This window comes from Monodon monoceros, unplaced genomic scaffold (genome assembly GCF_005190385.1).
Source record: "Monodon monoceros isolate NGI ecotype Baffin Bay Population unplaced genomic scaffold, NGI_Narwhal_1 Super_Scaffold_9, whole genome shotgun sequence".
In the NCBI taxonomy this organism is placed as follows: Eukaryota; Metazoa; Chordata; class Mammalia; order Artiodactyla; family Monodontidae; genus Monodon; species Monodon monoceros.
Window position 1 is genome coordinate 29,917,240 of NW_021703786.1, and position 19,910 is coordinate 29,937,149.

General features: G+C 45.2%; 2 protein-coding genes across 4 annotated transcripts in view; one reads left to right on the top strand and one right to left on the bottom strand.

Annotated features, from left to right (window-relative positions):
- TEN1 (TEN1 subunit of CST complex) lies at positions 1 to 16,528 on the bottom strand. The gene is made up of 4 exons (XM_029211677.1): positions 16,321 to 16,528; positions 10,606 to 10,702; positions 6,824 to 6,981; positions 1 to 774 (listed from the first exon to the last, which is right to left on the bottom strand). Exons 2-4 carry the CDS (start codon positions 10,695 to 10,697, stop codon positions 653 to 655), a joined length of 372 nt encoding a protein of 123 aa, XP_029067510.1. The 5' UTR covers positions 10,698 to 10,702; positions 16,321 to 16,528; the 3' UTR covers positions 1 to 652.
- Positions 16,371 to 19,910, top strand: part of ACOX1 (acyl-CoA oxidase 1) — a 21,011-nt gene continuing 17,471 nt past the window's right edge. The window contains exons 1-2 of one of the 3 annotated variants that reach the window (XM_029211671.1): positions 16,371 to 16,823; positions 17,099 to 17,258. In XM_029211671.1, the coding sequence (XP_029067504.1) occupies positions 16,715 to 16,823; positions 17,099 to 17,258 (269 nt within the window). In that variant the 5' untranslated portion in view covers positions 16,371 to 16,714. Of the gene's footprint in view, positions 16,824 to 17,098; positions 17,259 to 19,910 lie in introns of those variants that run through there. The other 2 variants (XM_029211670.1, XM_029211672.1) reach the window with 2 other exon arrangements.

Consider the following 19,910-nt stretch of genomic DNA (forward strand, 5'->3'; position numbering starts at 1 on the left):
GCCCCCGCCCCCGCCCAGCCAGGCCTGGACCCCGGGGGCAGAAGGCTGCCCGGAGGGGCCGCCCAGGGGGGACAGGGTCAACTCAGGACAGAGGTCAGGGGTCAGGAAGGGCTTCTGAAGCCACAGTCCTGCCCTAGGCTGCATGGCCAGGGCGAGGTGCTGGGCCTGGCCTGTTTCGGGACGCTTGGCCTCCTGTGAGGGCAGAACCTTGGTAGGAGCAGCACCCACTGTGTCCCGGGCCCCCCACCAGGTCCTGAGCGTCCCCAGCGCCCTCCCCTCAGGCCCCCAGCCCAGAATTCACCAGAAACCCTGCGCTCCCGCAGCCTCACTGCCGGGCCGGCTGCCTGCTCCGAGGCTCCCCCTGCTGGCCCCTGCCGGCGCTGCACCACGTGCACGCACTGCTACGTCACACCACATGGCTTTATTCACGAGGACCTTCTGCAACCCTCCAGGACCCACACGGGGCCCAGCCCCCAGGGCCCCAGAGCCCGGCCTCTGATCTCTAGGCTTTCATTTCTGGGGCAATCCCAATGAACTACCCCTCCCCTCTTCTCTCCAGGAAGCTCCTGCATCTTCTCGGCGGCAGCTCCAGCGCGGGGTTGGCAGCGGGGGAGGGGGTGGGGCAGTTTGCCAGGAGCTGCTGTTTCGCTTTCTACTGGCTGCTGTCCCTCTCTCGTTGGTACAGCCTCTGCTCCCGGATGGCTTGTTCTAACAAGGGGAGATTCATTCCTTCCACACAAGTCAGCACCCGGGCCTTCACCACGCAGTCTCCATCTGAAAGACACAGACACCAAGGCACAGGCAGTGTCAGCAACACACCCTACAGATGCATTCCAGCCGTTTCCCCTCGACTTGTTCTTGGGCCTCGGTTTTGACAGAAGAGTCTGACAGGGCACAGGTGAGAAGGATGGTTTACAGGATGATGACCATTTGTCTACTTGGGCCTCAGAACTGCGGGCCCACCATGCACTACAGGCACATGGCTGAAACTCAGGGGGTAGCCTGAAAATTCCACTCCGGCCCAGAGAGATGTAGCCTCTACTTCCCTCTTTTGTCATCTTAACTCCTACCAGCTTCTCTGTAGCTCCCAAGTGCCCAGAGTTGAGGAGCAGTCTCAGTCACCACCCTAGTTCTCCATTTGTACCAGGGGAAGGGCCCCTTGGCTTCGTAGGGCTCACTGGCATTGGAAATTGGAGCAAAGAGAACCCCATATTCAATCAAGCCAAGGGGAGAGTCTGGCCTTACAGGGGCAAGTCATCCCACCCTGGACAAGGGGCTGGGGGCGCTTCCGGCAGACGCTGTGGTGAGCTGATGGCAAGGTTTGTCAATGTTCAGGTGACACCAAATAGGAAGGACATCTGGGGTTTGCCCTTATAGGTTGTTGTGGTTTTTTTTTTTGCACTATGTTCTCTCTGCTCTCTGGGCACATCAATGAATACATTCAGTGTTCTAGAACATTATGCCGTCCTCTTTTGATGCCATTTTGAGGTAGAGGCTCTCTCTGGCTAAAGTCTATGCCTAACTTTTCCTCTAGTCTAGGCCACTTTACTGATTTAACAGAGCCCGGGGGCAGAATTCAGAGAGCTGGACTGTGTAGATTCCAGGCTTCAACACAGAGAGATGAACTCATTTGAAACATGAGGTTGCCTGTGTGTCGTCAGCTTCTGTCGGCCCCAGCGCTGGACTGCAGGGGCTGCATGGCCTAGAGTGGGGTGGGGGGGAGGGCATGGGACAGTATGTGGATCTGTGGATGGATGTAGACTGTTGCTTCTCATCACTCAGGCCTCTTCAGGAATAACTGGCTCATCTACACTAATCGGTCAAACAGGATATTTGCCTAAACTTCATTTGGCACTGAAAGGCCTAGACCTTTTCTTGTGACACATGTGGCCCTCAATAGTTTTCACAGAGCAGCTGCATGTGTTCAGGATGACACAGGGAAAGCAAGGACAAAATCTGAGTGCTCTAATTTGCAGTTAAAAATCTCAAAATAGAAGCACAGGTCAAATGTTTCCAAACTTCCTGTATGAAGATTTTCTTAGTATTGGACTTAATTTCACAGAACTTTCCTTACAATAATAATGCCTGTCAGCTCTTTCCTCCCCTCAGCCTGGGGAAACGTTCTCTTTGAGATACAGATGGTGGAACATGTTTCTTCCCGTGAATGAAGAAAAGTTATTAAAAATGGAAGTGAACTTTAGAAGTATGATTATCACAGGGACAAATTTGGCAATTCTGTTAGTCCATCTGCAAAAGGTCTGTGTAAATGGAATAAAAGAACGGCATTTGAAGAGTGCTGCAGGGGAGGAGAAAGGAGTTTATGAAGCCAGAGAAACAGTCATTTAGGGGAATCTCTTCTTGCAAAGAAAAAGAACCTGCGGCAAAGAAGAAGGGCTGAGGGAATTCCCTGGTGGTCCAGTGGTTAGGACTCTGCGCTTTCACTGCCGAGGGTGTGGGTTCAATCCAGAATGCAGTGGGTTGAGGTGTGAGTCTGAGATAAGGAGGGGTGATGTGGAGAACAGATCTTCTTTTAGGAAGTTTGACTGTGGAGGGAGGAGGGTCACAGCTAGGTAGGGATAGAGCTGAACTTGACATTATTGTTGCTATTATTTTAATACAGAAGAGGCTTGAGCGCTTTATATGCTGGGAGGGAAGAACCAGTGGTAACAGGTTAAGGATTCAGCTAAGAAAGCAAAGCCCCTGCAGGAAGGCAGGCATGCATCACAGCACAGGGGCTGCACCACAGGCAGGAGGGACCCTCCTCTCTCCCAGACTGGAGGAAAGGGGCTACTGTTGGGTGTGGATGCATATAATTTTAGGAGAGGCTGCAGCTGTGGCCTCAATTTTACCTGGGATGTAGGAGGTGAGGTAATTTGCTGGAAGGGACGGGGAGGTGATGACGAAGGGGGTCCTGCGTGAATGCCTGAAATAGCTGTTGCGGGTCAGGGGGAGGGGGGACCAGCCAGGACATGTGGAAGGAATTCTAGGCAGCGTGAAGGGCCCGGAAGAGATAAGAGACCTTGAAACCGTTGTGCTAGGAATCCCTGGAGCTTTGTGAACTTTCTCCATCAACAGTTGGGTGAGACCTGAGAGGGTGGGGATTGGGGTTTAATCAGGGAGGAATGATGGAAGACGAGGGGTTGGAACTTCTGCCAGGAAAGTGGTTGAAATGATAGTGAGGTCAAGCTGGAGAGGAGAGAAGGTGGTCCCGATGGGTGACGAGGCAGAAAGATACTGAGGGTGGAAACTAGTTTCAGGCAGCAGTGGGGCGGAGGTGGCAGAACTGGTGCTGCAGGAGGAGCTGGCAGGATTTCCGCCCCACCTCTGGGTTCTGTAATGGGGCCTGGGAGGCTCCACGTGGGAGGGCAGGAGGGGAACTGCTGCCTGGGGGGGAAAGCCAGGTTTCAGGCAAGTCCCAGAGAAGGGGGCTTGAAGGTTCGAGAGGACACAAGGAAGGCCTGTGAGGGCAGGAAGCAGTCAGGTGAACGGAAACCAGAACAGGTGGGATTTATGGTGAGAGCTCTGGGGCAGCTTCTTGCTGTAGGCGAGTAACCTTCAGCCTGGTATTCCACGCGGGCCCCTGGAGCAGAGCGGGGCCGAGGCTGTGTCCTCACATCTTAATCCCTGGACTGGAAGCCCTCGGCCCTGCGGGGTGTCCTGGCCAGCTGGTGTTGGCACATGGCTGGCATTTCTTCTCTTTCGTGTGCAAACATTTCAGAAAGGTGCCTTGAGGGGGCCTCTAGTCCATCCTCAGAACTGCCAACCTTGCCACGGGGCAGGATCCCTGTGTGGTTGACCTTTGTGTCCCCACAGGACTTCAGACCTGGCCGGGGGCCAGACAGGCCACTGCAGGTTGGAGGTCAGCGACCGCTGCCAAGCTCAGCCCACACTCTGCCCTCCCTCCTCACCGTCGTCTTTCTTTCCTTGTGTCAGTCTCGAATGACGAGCATGTAGTCTCAGAAATTAGAAACTGAGGGGAAACATTTTTTTTAAGGAAAAAAAACCCCTACACATTGTGATGAAAATAATGGTGAGTGGTAAACTTGCCAGAGCCTAGGAAGAATCCTGCTGGGTCTGAGGTTTGACTACTGAGGTTCCATGTTTTTTGTTTTTTGGCAAGAACACATCAGAGCAGTACTGTCTGTGCTCTCCTGGTGCATCACACCAGAGGTACACAACCGATCGGTCCGATTTTTGTAATGTTTGATCACCTGAGCTACAGTGTTCCCGGCAAGCTTCCACCTAATGATTTGAGCGGCCAGTGATAACGATCGTTGCCTGGATTTATTATTCCCTCGGGGCTTTTAACATGGTGACTTTAGAATTTAGTTGTTTCTCCTGCGTTTATTCACTGTGATTCTTCTCTAAAGAACGTTCCCTCCTCCAACCATTTGGTTTCCCTGAAATACAATCCGTTCAGAAAAAGGTAGGATAAACTCAAGGGAAGGAAGAGCAGGTTTAATGCAACCAAGGAGGAAGCAATTAGCTAATTCCAGACCCAAGTTCTCCAATAAATGGCATTACAAAAAGGAAAAAAGGAAGACAGAACCATTATAGAGACTTGGGATATATAACCCAAAGGCAATGCACGGACTTTGCCTCCTGCTTTTAAACTAACTTTTTGTAAAAAGCCATTTTGGGGCCGAGGAGGGGAATGAACACAGACAAGGTATGTACTAGAGTATATTAAGGAACAGCTATTCATTTTGTTGGGCGTGATTGTGATGTTAGAGATAGACATTGAGGTATTTATGGGTAAATGAAATGATGTCAGATTTGCTCTAAAATACACCAGCAAAATAAGTAAGTAAATGCGGGCGATGACGACACAACAGTGGAATGTGGATCACTGCTGAATTTGGGTGACGGGTACATGGAGGCTCATTCTACTTTTGTGCTTGTTTGATTTGAAACCATTAAATTGAAAAAGTGATATGGGTTGAATTTGTAAAGTTTTTTCCATTTTTCTTCCCACAAATAATTCTAAATGTCTTCTCCAGGTCCCACCCTGGTCCTGGCCTGATGTCCCACCTTAGTATCAACCCCTCTCTGTATCTGCAACCAGACCTTTGAGTTACAGATACTGGGCAGTTGGCTCCTGAGAGCTCCCAGGACTCCCTGTAGGGGCCAGGAGTGCAGGAGGGAGTCTCAGGTGAAGTGGGCTGCAGTCAAAGTGGAAATGATTTATTCAAGGCCCTTTGTACCCATTTCCACCCCTCCTCCTGATACTTCTCTCAAATCAATGATGAAGGCAGGGACTCTGAGCTCAAAGGCTTAAGCCTGAATAAAGATTAACTTCTATTAAATCAAACGTAATTAAAGTAAGCCCCGTTTACTTTTTTTCTAGTGCATTTCATCCAGAGTTAAAAACCACTGCAACTTTTAGAAAGTAAGTTGGGAGTGTAAATCAAGAAACATAAATGTTCATATCCTTTAATGTAGCAATTCCACTTTCAGGAAACTACCCTAAAGAAATAATCAGAAAATGGACAAAGTTTGGTAATAGTTAAAGGCTATTAACTACGGCATTTTTAATATATATCTAGATAGATTGTTTAAACTGTTTTTTCCCTCTGGCTGTAAAGCAATACATTTTCATTGTCAAATAATAAAAGTATAAGGAATCCCACAGCCCCACCACCCAGAAATAATTACTATTAACGTTTTGGTAAATAATATTTCAAACTTTTATGTGTATAAAAAATGTCTAGGGCCTCCCTGGTGGCGCAGTGGTTGAGAGTCTGCCTGCCGATGCAGGGGACACGGGTTCGTGCCCCAGTCCGGGAAGATCCCACATGCAGCGGAGCGGCTGGGCCCGTGAGCCATGGCCGCTGAGCCTGCGCGTCCGGAGCCTGTGCTCCGCAATGGGAGAGGCCACAACAGTGAGAGGCCCACGTACCGCAAAAAAAAAAATGTCTGTTTAACAAAAATGAGATCATATGATACATACTGTTTTGTAAACTGCTTTTTCTCAGTAAAATACTATGAACATCTTTTCATGTCAACTGATATAAATTTACAACACCATTTTTGATGGCTGTATAATATTCTCCTGGCTGAATATCTCACAGTTTCTTTAACCAACTAATGTACAGTGTACTTATAAGAGCAAAAAATGGAAACAATACAAATGTCTAATGCTTGTGTGAATTAGTGCACACATCTAATCTGTAAAATATTATATAGCCATTAAATACTATATCTAGAAAAAATTTTCAAGACATGGGGGAATGCTTATGATATAATGTTAAATTAAAATAACGAGATACAACATGTTATAGTTACATAAAGCATGTGAAGGAAAATGGCACAGGGACAGCCAGAGAGGGAGGCAAAGAATACAAGTACCTAGGTTTTAAAGGGCAAGCTTCAGACCTTGATGCCATAGAGATTCTCCCAGGTTGCTTCTGTTCCTTCCCTTGTGTTTTATTTCTCTTACCCTGACTTCCTGGCCTGTTACTCCAGCCCCATCCTCTCTGAGCCTTAGTTTTCTCATCTATGAGATAGCCATAAGATGACTCATTAAGGGCTGGTGAGCAGATTCAAAAAGATTTAAGCAAACCTCCTAGTACCAGGCCTGGCATGTTGTAGGCCTTCAGAAATTAATGATTTCTCTCCCCGCTTTCTCGCTTCCCTACGGCAGGTCCACCTCAAGCCCAATCACGTCTCTTTCCTATGAGTCCCTATAACTCGTGGGCTGATTTGGAAGGAATGTTAACCCCAGTGAGGGACCCCTGCTGGGTCAGAAGCCAAGCCCAGGCACCCAAAAGACTGCCCCACTCAGGACCCAGAGTGAAAAAGGGTGTGTGAAGCCAAGGCTTACCCTTCTGGTGCTCCAGCTCCCCAAGGACCATGTAGAGGGAGCCCACCTGGGCTTGGAACGGTTCCACCAACTTGGTACAGACGAGGATCGGGTGCTGGTCAGATCTGTGCTGAGCCATCAGGGTCACTCGGGACTTTGTCATGTCGTAGCTGTACAACCTGGAGGTCAGGTAAGTGTGATCATTTCCATCCATAGACAGAACCAACCCAAAGTTCTAAAGGTTCTGGGAGGCCAATACATCCATGGGAAAATGTTCAGCCTCACTCGGATCAGAGAAATTAAAGTGGCAGCAACAGAAAAGGTTAATTAGGTCTACATAACTGAGGTATAAATTACATGCATTAAAAGGGACCTGTTCATTGACTGTTGACAGAAGTATACACTGTGTAACCAGCACCCCCATCAAGCTTTGGTACATTTCCATCACCCCCAAAAGTCCCCTTGTGCCCCTCTGAACTCAGTCTCCCCACCTCCCACCCCAGGCAACCACTGATCTGCTCTTGGTCTCCACAGGTGAGTTTTCCTACTCAAGCACCTCATGTAAATAGAATCCTGACAGCATGAATTCTTCTGTGTCTAGCCTCTTTCACTCAGCAGGATGGTCTGGAGACCCATTTATGCTGTTGGGTAAGTCAGTAGTTTGTTCCTTTTTATTGCTTGGTAGCACTCAGTTGAATGGATCAATAAATTATTATTATCCTCACCAGCTGATCTGGTTTGCTTACGGACTTGTGCTGACATATGTTTTCATTTCTCGTGGGGAAATACCCAAGTGGGATTTCTGGGTCCTATGGTCAATCTGTCTGTTTAAAGGAAACTGGCAAATTGTTTTTCAAAATGGTTGTGCCACTTTACTTTCCCCCCAGCAACATATGAGGGTTCTAGTCATTCCACATCCTTGTCAGCACAGGATACGGTCAGTCTTTTTAATTTTAGCCACTCTAGTGGGCATGAAATACCGTACCATTGTGGTTTTAACTTGCACTTCCCTAATGACCCATGATGTTGAACAAATTTTCATGTGTTTATCTGCCCTCTGTATATCTTCCTTGGCAGTGTCTTGTTTAAATCTTTTACCCATTTAAAAATTAAGTTCTTTGTCTTCTTATTGGGTTATATGGGTTCTTTGTTTATTCTAGGTACAAATCATTTGTTGAATATAGATAATATACACACACATGTTCACTTATTTTTTACCAGTTCGTGGCTTACCTTTTAATCTTCTTAATGGTAGCTTTTGATGAGAAGCTTTTAATTTTGTTGAAGTCCAATTTATTCATTATTTTTCTTTTATGGTTTTTGTTTTGGTTTGTTTTGAATATTTATTTGTTTATTTGGCTGCGCCAGGTCTTAGTTGCGGCCTGCAGGATCTAGTTCCCTGACCAGGGGTCGGACCTGGGCCCCCTGCATTGGGAGCTCTGAGTCTTACCCACTGAACCGCCAGGGAAGTCCCTATGGTTTTTGTTTTCTGAGTCTAAGAAATCTTTGCCTATCTCAAGGTGTATGTGAAGGTTTTCTCCTGTTTTCTTCTAAAGATTTTATAGTTTTAGCTTGTTCATTTATGATCCAGTCAGAATGATTTTTTTTTTTTTTTGGTATGCTGTGGGGTAGGGATCAAGGTGTTTTTTTACCCCCATAAAAATATCCAGTAGTTCCAGCACCATTTGTTGAAATGACTATACTTTCCCCACTCAATTAAATTGATGTCTTTGTTGAAAATCAGTTGCTTTTGGTTAAATAAATAGATGTGGTTAAATAAATTATGGTATGTCTATGCAATGAAATAAAATGGATCTATTTAAAGTGATGATATAGATTTACATATTTGGCATGGAACTAGGTCTACCATACACAGTTAAGTATGGTACAATATAGTAAGATAATAGGATCTCATCTAGCTTAAAATATTTATACATGTATGTATATATATATATGTCTCCAATGATTCTTATCTCCTGGCATCCGCATCCCTGTGTAGTCCCTACCACCCTGACTAGCGCTGACCTGTGTAACCAATAAAACATTGCAGAGATGACCTAGAGTGATTTCTGAGGTTAGGTCATTGACATTGTAGCTTTCTCTTTGCCCTCTCTGTTGAGTCACTCCTTCTGGGGAAAGCCAGCTGCCATGTTATCAAGACTCTCAAGCAGCCATATAGAAAATCCATATTGAGGAAGTGAGCCTTCTTGACAACAGGCAGCACAAAATTGCCAGACATGTGAATGAGTCATCGTAGAATCAGACCCTCCAGGTCCACGCCAGCCTTCAGATGCTGGCAGCCCTGGCTAACATCTCGACTGCAACCTTCAAAGTCAATCTGAGACAGAACCACCCAGCTAAGCCACTCCCACATTCCTGACACTCAGTAAGTATGAAAAAATAAGCATTTATTGTTATTTTAAGCCACTTAATTTTGGGGTGATTTGTTACACAGCAATATGTGACTAACACAGTATATATGTATATACACATATTGTGTATATACACACCCACCCACATATACACAGAAACACACATGAAAAAGCATGTAATCACCAAAAGGTTAGCGGTGGGTGGTTGTCCACACAGTGGAATTACAGGTGATTTTTACTTGCTTTTTTTTTTTTTTTTTGCTGTACGCGGGCCTCTCACTGTTGTGGCCCCTCCCGTTGTGGAGCACAGGCTCCAGATGCGCAGGCTTAGCGGCCATGGCTCACGGGCCCAGCCGCTCCGCGGCATGTGGGATCTTCCCAGACCGGGGCACGAACCCGTGTCCCTTAGCATCGGCAGGCGGACTCTCAACCACTGCGCCACCAGGGAATCCCTTTACTTGCTTTCTTTACACCCTTACGGATTGTGTACATTTTTTACAATGAATATGTATTAATTTTTTAGCATTTAAAAATTATTAGGGACTTCCCTGGTGGCGCAATGGTTAAGAATCCGCATGCCAATGCAAGGGACATGGGTTCGATCCCCAGTCTGGGAAGATCTCACATCCCGCGGAGCAACTAAGCCCGTGCGCCACAACTACTGAGCCTGCGCTCTAGAGCCCGCGAGCCACAACTACTGAAGCCCGCGCGCCTAGAGCCCGTGCTCCACAACAAGAGAAGCCACTGCAATGAGTAGCCCGCACACTGCAACGAAGAGTAGCCCCCGCTCGCCGCAACTAGAGTAAGCCCGCACGCAGTAACGAAGATGCAATAAATAAAAATAAATAAATTTATTTAAAAAAACAAAAATAGATAAAATTATGACTATTTTAATTTTTTAAATAATTTTGAAAATATATAATAATAAATAATTTAAAATGTAAAAATAAGTGATATTTTAGTAATTAAAAATATGTACTTTAGGGGACTTCCCTGGTGGTGCAGTGGTTGGGAGTCTGCCTGCCGGTGCAGGGGACACGGGTTCCAACCCTGGTCCGGGAGGATCCCACATGCTGCAGAGTGGCTGGGCCCGTGCACCACGGTGGCTGATCCTGGGCACCCGCGGGCCATAGCTGCTGAGCCTGCGCGCCACAACTGCTGGGGCCCGTGTGCCTGGAGCCCGTGCTCCGAACGAGAGAGGCCACCGCAGTGAGGGGCCAGCACACTGCAGCAAGGAGTGGCCCTGGCTCGACGCGGCTCGGGGGAGCCCGCGTGCAGCGGCAAGGACCCAACGCAGCCAAAAATAAATAAATAAATTTATAAAAAATACATATATACTTTAAAAATAATTTTTAAAATATTATAATTTTTAAAAAAGACTTTTAATTTTTTTTAAACATCCCCCCCACCATGTGAAAAAAACATTCTCACCTGCCAAACGTTCTCAGTGTGTCCCCATCAGGAACTTGGCCGGCACTGACCTCCCAGGGGAAGTAATAGATCCCAGGTTTGGGCAGCATCATTGCTCCTGTAACCAAATAGTTGAGATGGATTTTTGAAGATTCCTGACAAACCAAGCCAACCACAAGATGGAGATTAACAGACACGAGACCAGCAACAACCGAAAAGGTAGCTCCAGGGGATGGTGTTTTAAAATTTAAAAAGATTTTTTGATAGGTTTATGCATTCACATATTTTTAAAAAAAAAACCAATATACAAAAGATCTCTGTGGAAAGTGTATGATTCCCACTCTAACTCCCATGCAGCCCGTTCCCTCCCCAAGCCCCTAAACCTGGGATCGGTAAAAAGGCAGACAGTGACATATGGCCTCTGTCACAACTACCAAACTCTGCCATTACAGTATGAAAACTCGCAAAGACGATAAATAACGAATGCGTGTACCTTATTTCCTTCAAACTTTATTGACAAAAACATGTCGTGAGTTGTCTTGGCCTTTGCTGCTGTTTGCCAAGCCCTGCCCTGAGGGGACCATTTCCATCAATTTGTATTTAGCTTTTCATTATGCAAATAAGGACAAATATGCATATATATTTATTTCCCTTCTGTACTATAGTATACATACTGTTCTTGATTTTCTTTCACTTAATATATTTTGACACTTTCATAGTTGTATATAAAGGGAGTCTTCACATTTTTTAAATAAACTTTTTATTTTAGAATGGTTTTCATTTATTTTTTTAAAAAAACCTGTGAAGATGGTACAGAGAATTCCTATAAACATCACACCCAGTTTTCCCTATAATTAACATCTTACATTAGTATGACACATTTGTCATAATTAATCAGCCCGTATCAATATGGTACTATTAACTCAACTCCATACTTTATTTGGATTTCACTGGTTTTTCCCTAATGTCCCTTTCCTGTTCCAGAGTCCCTTCCAGAATCCCACATTACATTTTCTTTTTTTAAAAATAAATTTTATTTGTTTATCTTATTTTTGGCTGCGTTGGGTCTTCGTTGCTGCACGCGGGCTTTCTCTAGTTGCGGCGAGCGGGGGCTACTCATTGCGGTGGCTTCTCTTGTTACAGAGCACGGGCTCTAGGCGCACAGGCTTCAGTATTTGCGGCACGCAGGCTCAGTAGTTGTGGCTCTCGGGCTCTTAAAGCGCAGGCTTAGTTGTTGTGGCCCACGGGCTTAGTTGCTCCGCGACATGTGGGATCTTCCTGGACCAGGGCTCGAACCCATGTCCCCTGCATTGGCAGGCAGATTCTTAACCACTGCGCCAGCAGGGAAGTCCTAGAATCGCTTTTAAAGTAATTTTTCTACTCTCACCCCGTATAAGCTAAGCTATAAGTAACTATATCATTAAATTGATTTTTTAAAAATTACCATGCAGTAGCATTTGACTCTTTGTGGGGTTAGGGTTGGGGGAGATACTCTTTTGTAAATTTTAACCTCAATTTCTTCTTCAAACAAAAGCTGCTATGTGTTTGTTAAGACACTTCTGTTAAATAAGCACAGCTAGCTCCATAAATCATTATCCATACATTATCACACATTCAAGAAAGTTTCTGAGAAGACATATCAGGACAGGCTTCTCTTGTGGGTCAACTGGATTTCAAATACTCTCTCTAGAAGTCTGAGTAATGGTACAACCTGTACTTCAAGCCTTGCCCTTTTCATTCCCCAAGTCAAAGTATCCACTTCTAGGAGAAAAAAAATCCATGGTGCGAAGATGAGAAATAGGCTTCTTTTTAACAACTGGGAAGTTTGAAAATACTGTACAGCAAGGATGGTGAACCAATCTGACTGCTGCTTTCATCTTTTCTGAAGCAACTGTCAAGATTGCTGTAGTGGGATTGAAGGTCAGAGAAGTAACACCTATAACTAAGTTCATCATAGCTTTTATCGGCTTTGGGTTTGTTTCTTGGGGACAAGAAACTTGATGGTATATGTTTACCACTCCAGAATTAGAATAGGTTACTGGTTTATCATAAAAGGATATAATTCAGGAACAGCCAGAGAGAAGAGGTGCATAGAACACGGTAGGTGGGGAGGGGTGTGGAGCTTCCATGCCCTCTCTGAGCTTTGCCACTTTCCCAGCCCCTCCCTGTGTTCACCAACCCAGAAGCCATTCATCAATGTGTTTAAAGTTACAAGTCTTTGTTAAGTCTATATTATACAATGAATCTCCAACATTAAAACTCGAGTTATGCCACATGATTTGACCTATGGCCTCAAAAGATTCTATCACCTGGGGATTATTTCCAATTTTAAGTGTAATCTCAACTAAATGAATTTTACAGTAACCAAATAAAATGATTATTTTACTATGCCTTTAAAAGTTTTGCAATCACCAGAGTAAAAATGAATTCAGGGAAGAATCACCACTGGATGCAAAAAGTACTGGGTAAAAGTTTGATGAAGAACCGGCATATTTACATGGTCTCAACAGTATCTCCCCCACAGATTACTTATTAATTACAAAGGAAAAAATGGTCCACTTTACAGTGAAGAAAATTAGCAAATACAGCCTTCATGTGCCTTCTGTATGTGAGGCACTAAGAAGGACACATTGTTTCTGTGATATTCCTGTAAAAAAAAAAAAAGTATAATCTGAATCTAGTCACCAAGAAATATCACACAAATCTGAATTGAGAGACATTCTACACAGCAACTGGTTTATATGCTCTAAAAGTGTCAAAATCACAGAAGATAAATTGCTCCAGTTAAAGGAGGCTAAAGTGATAGGTCAACTGTTATGGGTGGAAATGTGTCCCCACAAAAAGAGGTGTTGAAGTCCTAACCCCCAAGGACCTCAGAATGTGACCTTATTTAGAAAGAGGGTCTTACAGAGGTAACCAAGTTAAAATGAGGTCATTACGGAGGGCCTAATCCAATATAACTAGTGCCCTTATAAAAAGGGGAAAGTTTGGACAGAGACAGACATGCACAAGGGGAGGAGGCCAGGTGAAGGTGAAGGCAGAGATTGGGGTGATATGTATACAAGCCAAGGAAAGCCAAAGATTGCCAGCAAACTATCGGAAGCTAAGAGAGAGGCACAGAGCACATCTCACAGCCTCAAAAGGAAGCAACTCTGCCGATGCCTTGACTGTGGACCTCTGGCCTCCAGAACTGTGAGACAACAAATTTCTGTTGTTTAAGCCACCTGGTCTATGGTGCTTTGTTATGGTAGTTCCAGCAAACTAATACAACTAAATATAATTCATGATCCTGGATTGGACCTTGGCTGGGAGAAAAAATTGTGATAAAGGACTTTATTGGACAACTGTAAATCCACAGAAAGGTCTGTAGATTAGGTAATAGTATTGTATCAACGTTAAGTTTCCTTAATTTGATAACTGCTGTACTGCTGTTCTCTTCGTCCATTTAGGTGGGTCCTTGGGAGGGAGAGGAAATAGGCACAGGAAGACGACGTTTTAACCAGAACCAAGTCCCATGGCTTTAATACCACCTCCAAGCCACCCTTCTCCATCCCTGATCCGCTCAAGCCCAGGAGTCATTCTTTGTTTTCGTTTTTTTTTCCAGGAGTCATTCTTGATGTGTCCCTTTCTCTCATGGTTGCATCCAATCCATCACAAATTTCTGTCCGTTCTACCTCAAAATACGTATTGAATCTATCCACTTTCCTCCATCTCCATGGTCACCACGCCATCCAGGCCTTCACCACCTTTATAACTGGTCTGTTTCCACTCTTTTCCTTCTCAGTCCATTCTCTTCATAACAACCAGGGTGCTATTTTATTGTATTTTTTAAATAAATTTATTATTTATTTATTTTTTATTTATTTAGTTTTGGCTGTGTTGGGTCTTTGTTGCTGCACACAGACTGTCTCTAGCTGTGGCGAGCAGGGGCTACTCTTTGTTGTGGTGTGTGGGCTTCTCATTACGATGGCTTCTCTTGTGTGGAGCACGGGCTCTAGGCGCTCGGGCTCAGTAGTTGTGGCTCACAGGCTCTAGAGCACAGACTCAGTAGTTGTGGTGCATGGGCTTTGTTGCTCCGAAGCATGTGGGATCTTCCTGGACCAGGGATCAAACCTGTGTCCTCTGCATTGGCAGGTGGATTCTTAACCACTGTGCCACCAGGGAAGTCCCCAGAGTGATATTTTAAAATAGAAAACATGCCACAGGAGTATTTTTTGCTAAAGCCTCAAGCCTGAATCTTATAAAGCCTCTAGATCTAACCAACAGCTTATAGAAAATACAGAAATAGAGGAACGTGTTAAAGATATCACAGAGAGGGAAATTGTGGGCAAGTCACACGAAAAACAACCTAGTTTTTTCAATAAATAAATCGGAGAAAAAAATCAATGTCTAGTGGAAACCTACACATTAAAAGAAGCTTAAGATTCTTATCAACCAACTGCAGTGTGTAGACCTTGTTTGGACCCTGATTTGAACGAACCAACTGCAGACAATTTTTTACAAAGCCGTCAGAGAAATCTGAATACTGATTGATCTGTAGAGGTAGGAGATAGATGGGCCCCTGCGCCGGACTGCTGGGGTTTGTCAAGTGGAGTAAAACTGAATCTTTGTTCTCACCCAGACACTCCAAGAACAAAGCTAGTGGCAGAAGCTGAGCTCTGCTGAAGTAAAGAAATAAGATGACCACTCCTGAGGTCAAGGAAAACTTCCCTGTCTGCACATGCGCAGGAAGGCTCCTTGGGGTTCAAAAAGGGAAGGGGGGGGCTTCCCTGGTGGCGCAGTGGTTGAGAGTCCGCCTGCCGATGCGAGGGACGCGGGTTCGTGCCCCGGTCCGGGAAGATCCCACATGCCGCGGAGCGGCTGGGCCCGTGAGCCATGGCCGCTGAGCCTGCGCGTCCGGAGCCTGTGCTCCGCAATGGGAGAGGCCACAACAGTGAGAGGGCCACGCAAAAAAAAAAAATTGATGCGTCAGTTTTACAAACAAGTTTTTTTTTTAACTATTAACACTATTAAAAGTGTATAGTTTTAAAAAACGGGATTAGTATGTTGTTTAAAGTTACAAAGGTAAATGAGAGATAAAGGAGATGGGTAGCGTGCCACACCTTCGTTACCATGGCATGAGGTCAAAAGGTAACAAAAATGAGGAAATACCTTGGAAGAATTTTACTTCGATGTTCTTTAGGAAACAAAACTAGAAACAATTTATTATGGTTAAAGTGGCTGCCTCTGAGGATGGGGAACTTATGCTTTTCATTACAAATCCTCTTATACTAGCTTTTTTCAACGTGTGCTTTTACTACTTTGATGACGATAATTGTGAAAACAAAAAAGTCTTTCAAAGACCTCTAAGCACACTGCCACTCTTAAGTCCAAACTCACCCCATAAACAGGGGAGAGCGCCCCTAATTCCACACTCAGCTCCCCGCGGCCCACGCCTCTGGCAGCAAAGATGCCGTTATCTTAACAAACGATAGTTGGAGCCTCTCCCCGGTGCGACCCTTGTTCCCGTCCATTTTTTCTCCAATCTTGGAAGGTTTTGGGAAACGCTACGACCTCCCCGATAGCTCCGAAAAGCACGAGGGTTCGCCGCCCCAAGCCTTGAGTCTCCTCCCCCATCTCATTCCCGGGGATGCCTTGGCGCGCAGACCCGGAAGCGGCGGGGCGGCCGCGTCCCGAGGCTCAGGCGCAGTCCTCCTCAGCCTCGTAGTCCCGCCCCTTCCCAACCACTTCGCGAACCTTTCTGGGCCTCCTGGCCTTGGGTTCCCTCTTTCCGCCCAGCGTGACCACGTGACGACGGAGGGGCGGGTTGCGGAGAACGCTTCGCTTTCCCCCGGGGCAATTTCTTGACCTTCTTCCAGGGTCTCCTAGCTGGGCGCCGCTCAAAGGCTCCCCTGGCCGAAAGCAGGGGACCCGCCCGCCCCGGCGCCGCTTCCGCCTCGGCCGCGGTCTGTCACGCGCGGAGGGGCCGCGGTGAAGGAGAAAGGGAGGGCCGGGGCGGGCCGAGGCGAACGGGGCGGGGACTCGCGGTGTCCTGGGGAGGCTCTTAGGGCTGGGCCCGCTCTGGAGGTGCGGACACTCGCTGTCGCTGCTGCCGCCGCCTCGGCCTCAGCTGCCTCTGCTGGCCGTCACCATGAACCAGGACCTGCAGAAGGAGCGGGCCGCCGCCAGCTTCAACCCGGAGCTGCTCACGCATGTCCTGGACGGCAGCCCCGAGAACACCCGGCGCCGTCGAGAGATCGGTGAGGGCGGCGGGCCAGGCCTCCTTCCTTCCCCGAGCAAAGCTTGAGACTCCCTCCGGGAGGAATCGGGGGACGCTGTAGGGCGTAGGCCGCAGCCTCTGGCCCAGCTTTAGGGGAGCCTGGACCCCCATTTCCAGGGGCGGCTCTGGCGGGGGGAATCCCCTATAATGAGAGGGGACCTGTGCCCGTGAGTCTGAAACCTGCTGTGACCCAGGGAGCTTTAACGGAGCCCTGAATTTCTGTCTTCCTCTTGATATCCTTTAACTCCCTACCAGAGAACCTGATTCTGAAAGACCCAGACTTCCAGCATGAGGACTTGAATTTCCTCAGTCGTAGCCAGCGTTACGAGGTGGCTGTTAGGAAGAGTGCTACCATGGTGGAGAAGATGAGGAAGTTTAACATCGCAGACCCTGCTGAAATCATGTGGTTTAAAAAGTAGGTATGCCTTAGCTTAGATCAAGTGTCTAAGCCAAAACTTCAAATCCGCGATCTGCGGTGTCCTTTTTCATCGTGCTTGACGTTTGAAGACTCGAATTGGCATATTTTCACGCCATTTTAAAGTTATTTGTGTCGAAAATAATGTTTACTTTTGTATTTAAGCCTTTTAAAGGGATGGCATTTGTAAAAAGTTGATCATGGAAATGCTATAATTTTCTATCTCAAGAATCATACAAATTCGGTCCAGATGTTTCAATTTTGAGTGATTTAAATGCAGAATGACTTTGCTTTTTGTAAGAAGGAGGCCTGCTAAGTTTAGAAGCTGCATTTGGAAGGATGTTTTCAGTTGCAAGGACCAAACATTAAATATTTTGGAGCAGTAACAGGTCGTATTTTCATATGCGTGTAGATCTTGAGTTTAAAATAATGGAAGATATGGGTGGATGAAGAAGAACTTTAGTCATACCTTAGAATGAGTATAAAGTATTCTAAGAACCCAACATTGTTGAATCTGGTGATGGTATTTAAATGGCTCCCCTGTCATACAAGACCTCATAAAAACATGCCTTGGTCCTACTGCTGAAAGAGTATGTCCTTTTTTCAGACCATCTGCTTTTTGTTGTGTTTTTAGAAATAAAACACATTTTTTTACCTTTATGTAAATAAACACTATAATTATATGATCTTACAAGATTTCTTACAAGATCTTACAAGATTTCTTTGACTTTCAGCATCTCTTACACTTCTCGCTTATTCCTGGGCATTTCCTGTTTTAGGCCTCTACATTTTAGAAGAACTCCAATATTTTCATCAATAAAGAATAAATGGTGTGAATGGTACATATTTAAGAGCCAAGAAAAATGAAATATGTTACAAGTTCTGCCTTTATGTAGCAATAGGCATTCCTCCCTATACTACTGCTGCAAATACATATGGTATATAATTATTTTCTATTTGACCTGGTTATTATTGTCAAGAGGAAATGATTTACTCCAGCCCTTAGGACCACACTCAGAACTCCTTTCCATTTTAGTTACAAAAATGCAGTTAATTTGGTAGTCCAGAGTACTTACTAACTTCCAAATGCTTTTTTTTTATTTTTAAAGTTTGTAACTCATGGCTGTGAGGATATTGAGGTGGAGTAACTCCTAGAAGATTATGTTTCTAATTTTCCTGAGTTCAGTCTGTGAACTTTAAAAAATTAGTAAGATTTTATTCTTCCTTAAAACAACACAAAAGAGGAGGTTTGTTTTGTTTTACTTTAAAATGGCTGGTGCCGTGTGTTTCAGAGTTGGTTAGAAGATTTCATGATCTGTGGTGGTGCACAACGTGTAACCAGACTCCGGTGAAGTCACAATGAAATAAAGTCCTTTATGTGCGTTAAAGATCAGTGGACATCAGCCAACTGTTTTGCGTATCATTTTTTATGACACAAACCTCACTATTTGCGAAATACAAAGTACAAACTTTGGCATACACTTTGACATCTTTCCAGTATTTCTGGGATGTGACGGGGAGATCCATGTGTGTTAGAGAAGGGGATTGAAAATTAGTCTTGGCAATTACTGAACGCCATCGATTGTCACTCACACACATGTCTTATGTATCACTAACAAAGTTAACTGTGATGTACCATTAATTGTGAGATGCATCAGATTTCTTAAATGCTAAAATTGGCTGTGAGGAGAAGGATACTATAATTAATGAAATATAGTAATATTTCTCTGGGGATTTGGGGCATTTACTGGTCTCTTTTACATCCAATTTCTCTATCACAAAATAAAACTCATGAGAGTATGTTGAAATTGACTAAAGTATTAGTAAAGTACTTTGAGATTTCTCAACTTGAGCAGTGAAAGAATTCATCTCTCCATTCCTTGAGAAAATAAGACTTTGCTATTTGGGGAATAGGAGTTACTTTCCTAATGCCCTTTCCTGTAATTTTGTCTTTTAACTATACTGTTTGCTATGCAAAAACTGTAAAATATTCTTAAAAGTACTTTAAAATTCTGATGAGAATCATTCATGGTTTCTGTTATCCTTATTAGGTTTTTAAAGCTAGTTGCTTGAAAAGCATCTTCAGGAGGGATTAAACATAACTTAAAAACAAGCACTCAGATTTTGTTCTTGAGTTAACTTTTTTTTTTTTTTTTTTGCGGTACACGGGCCTCTCACTGTTGTGGCCTCTCCCGCTGCGGAGCACAGGCTCCTGACGCGCAGGCTCAGCGGCCATGGCTCACGGGCCCAGCCGCTCCGCGGCATGTGGGATCTTCCCGGACCAGGGCACGAACCCGTGTCCCCTGCATCGGCAGGCGGACTCCCAACCACTGTGCCACCAGGGAAGCCCGAGTTAACTTTCAAGTGGCCTCAAAAAAAAAAAATCTCAGTATGTTTATGAAAACATAAGTATTTGACAGTCTTTATTTTGTGTCATATATTTTTCCCTCTCGGTTTCCTAGAGTTAATTATTTCGTGTCAGTGTCATCATTTTACCAACCCAGAGCCTCCTCAATTCCGTCAAGGGATTGGGAGTGTCTTATATTGCCACCATTTTTAGCACCTAAATTACTGGTTTTATTTCTCAGAAATGCTCGCAGGTTCATTTCCTCCTTTAGTAAAGCATGGTTGTGAGGGAGTGCTGTGGTGCCC

Coding starts and splice junctions, on each gene's coding strand:
- TEN1 (XM_029211677.1), bottom strand. CDS start 10,697: ATGATGCTGCCCAAACCTGGGATCTATTACTTCCCCTGGGAGGTCAGT. Junction 6,982..10,605: donor ACACTGAGAACGTTTGGCAG/GTGAGAATGTTT, acceptor CCTGACCTCCAG/GTTGTACAGCTACGACATGA. Junction 775..6,823: donor GGAGCTGGAGCACCAGAAGG/GTAAGCCTTGGC, acceptor TGTGTCTTTCAG/ATGGAGACTGCGTGGTGAAG.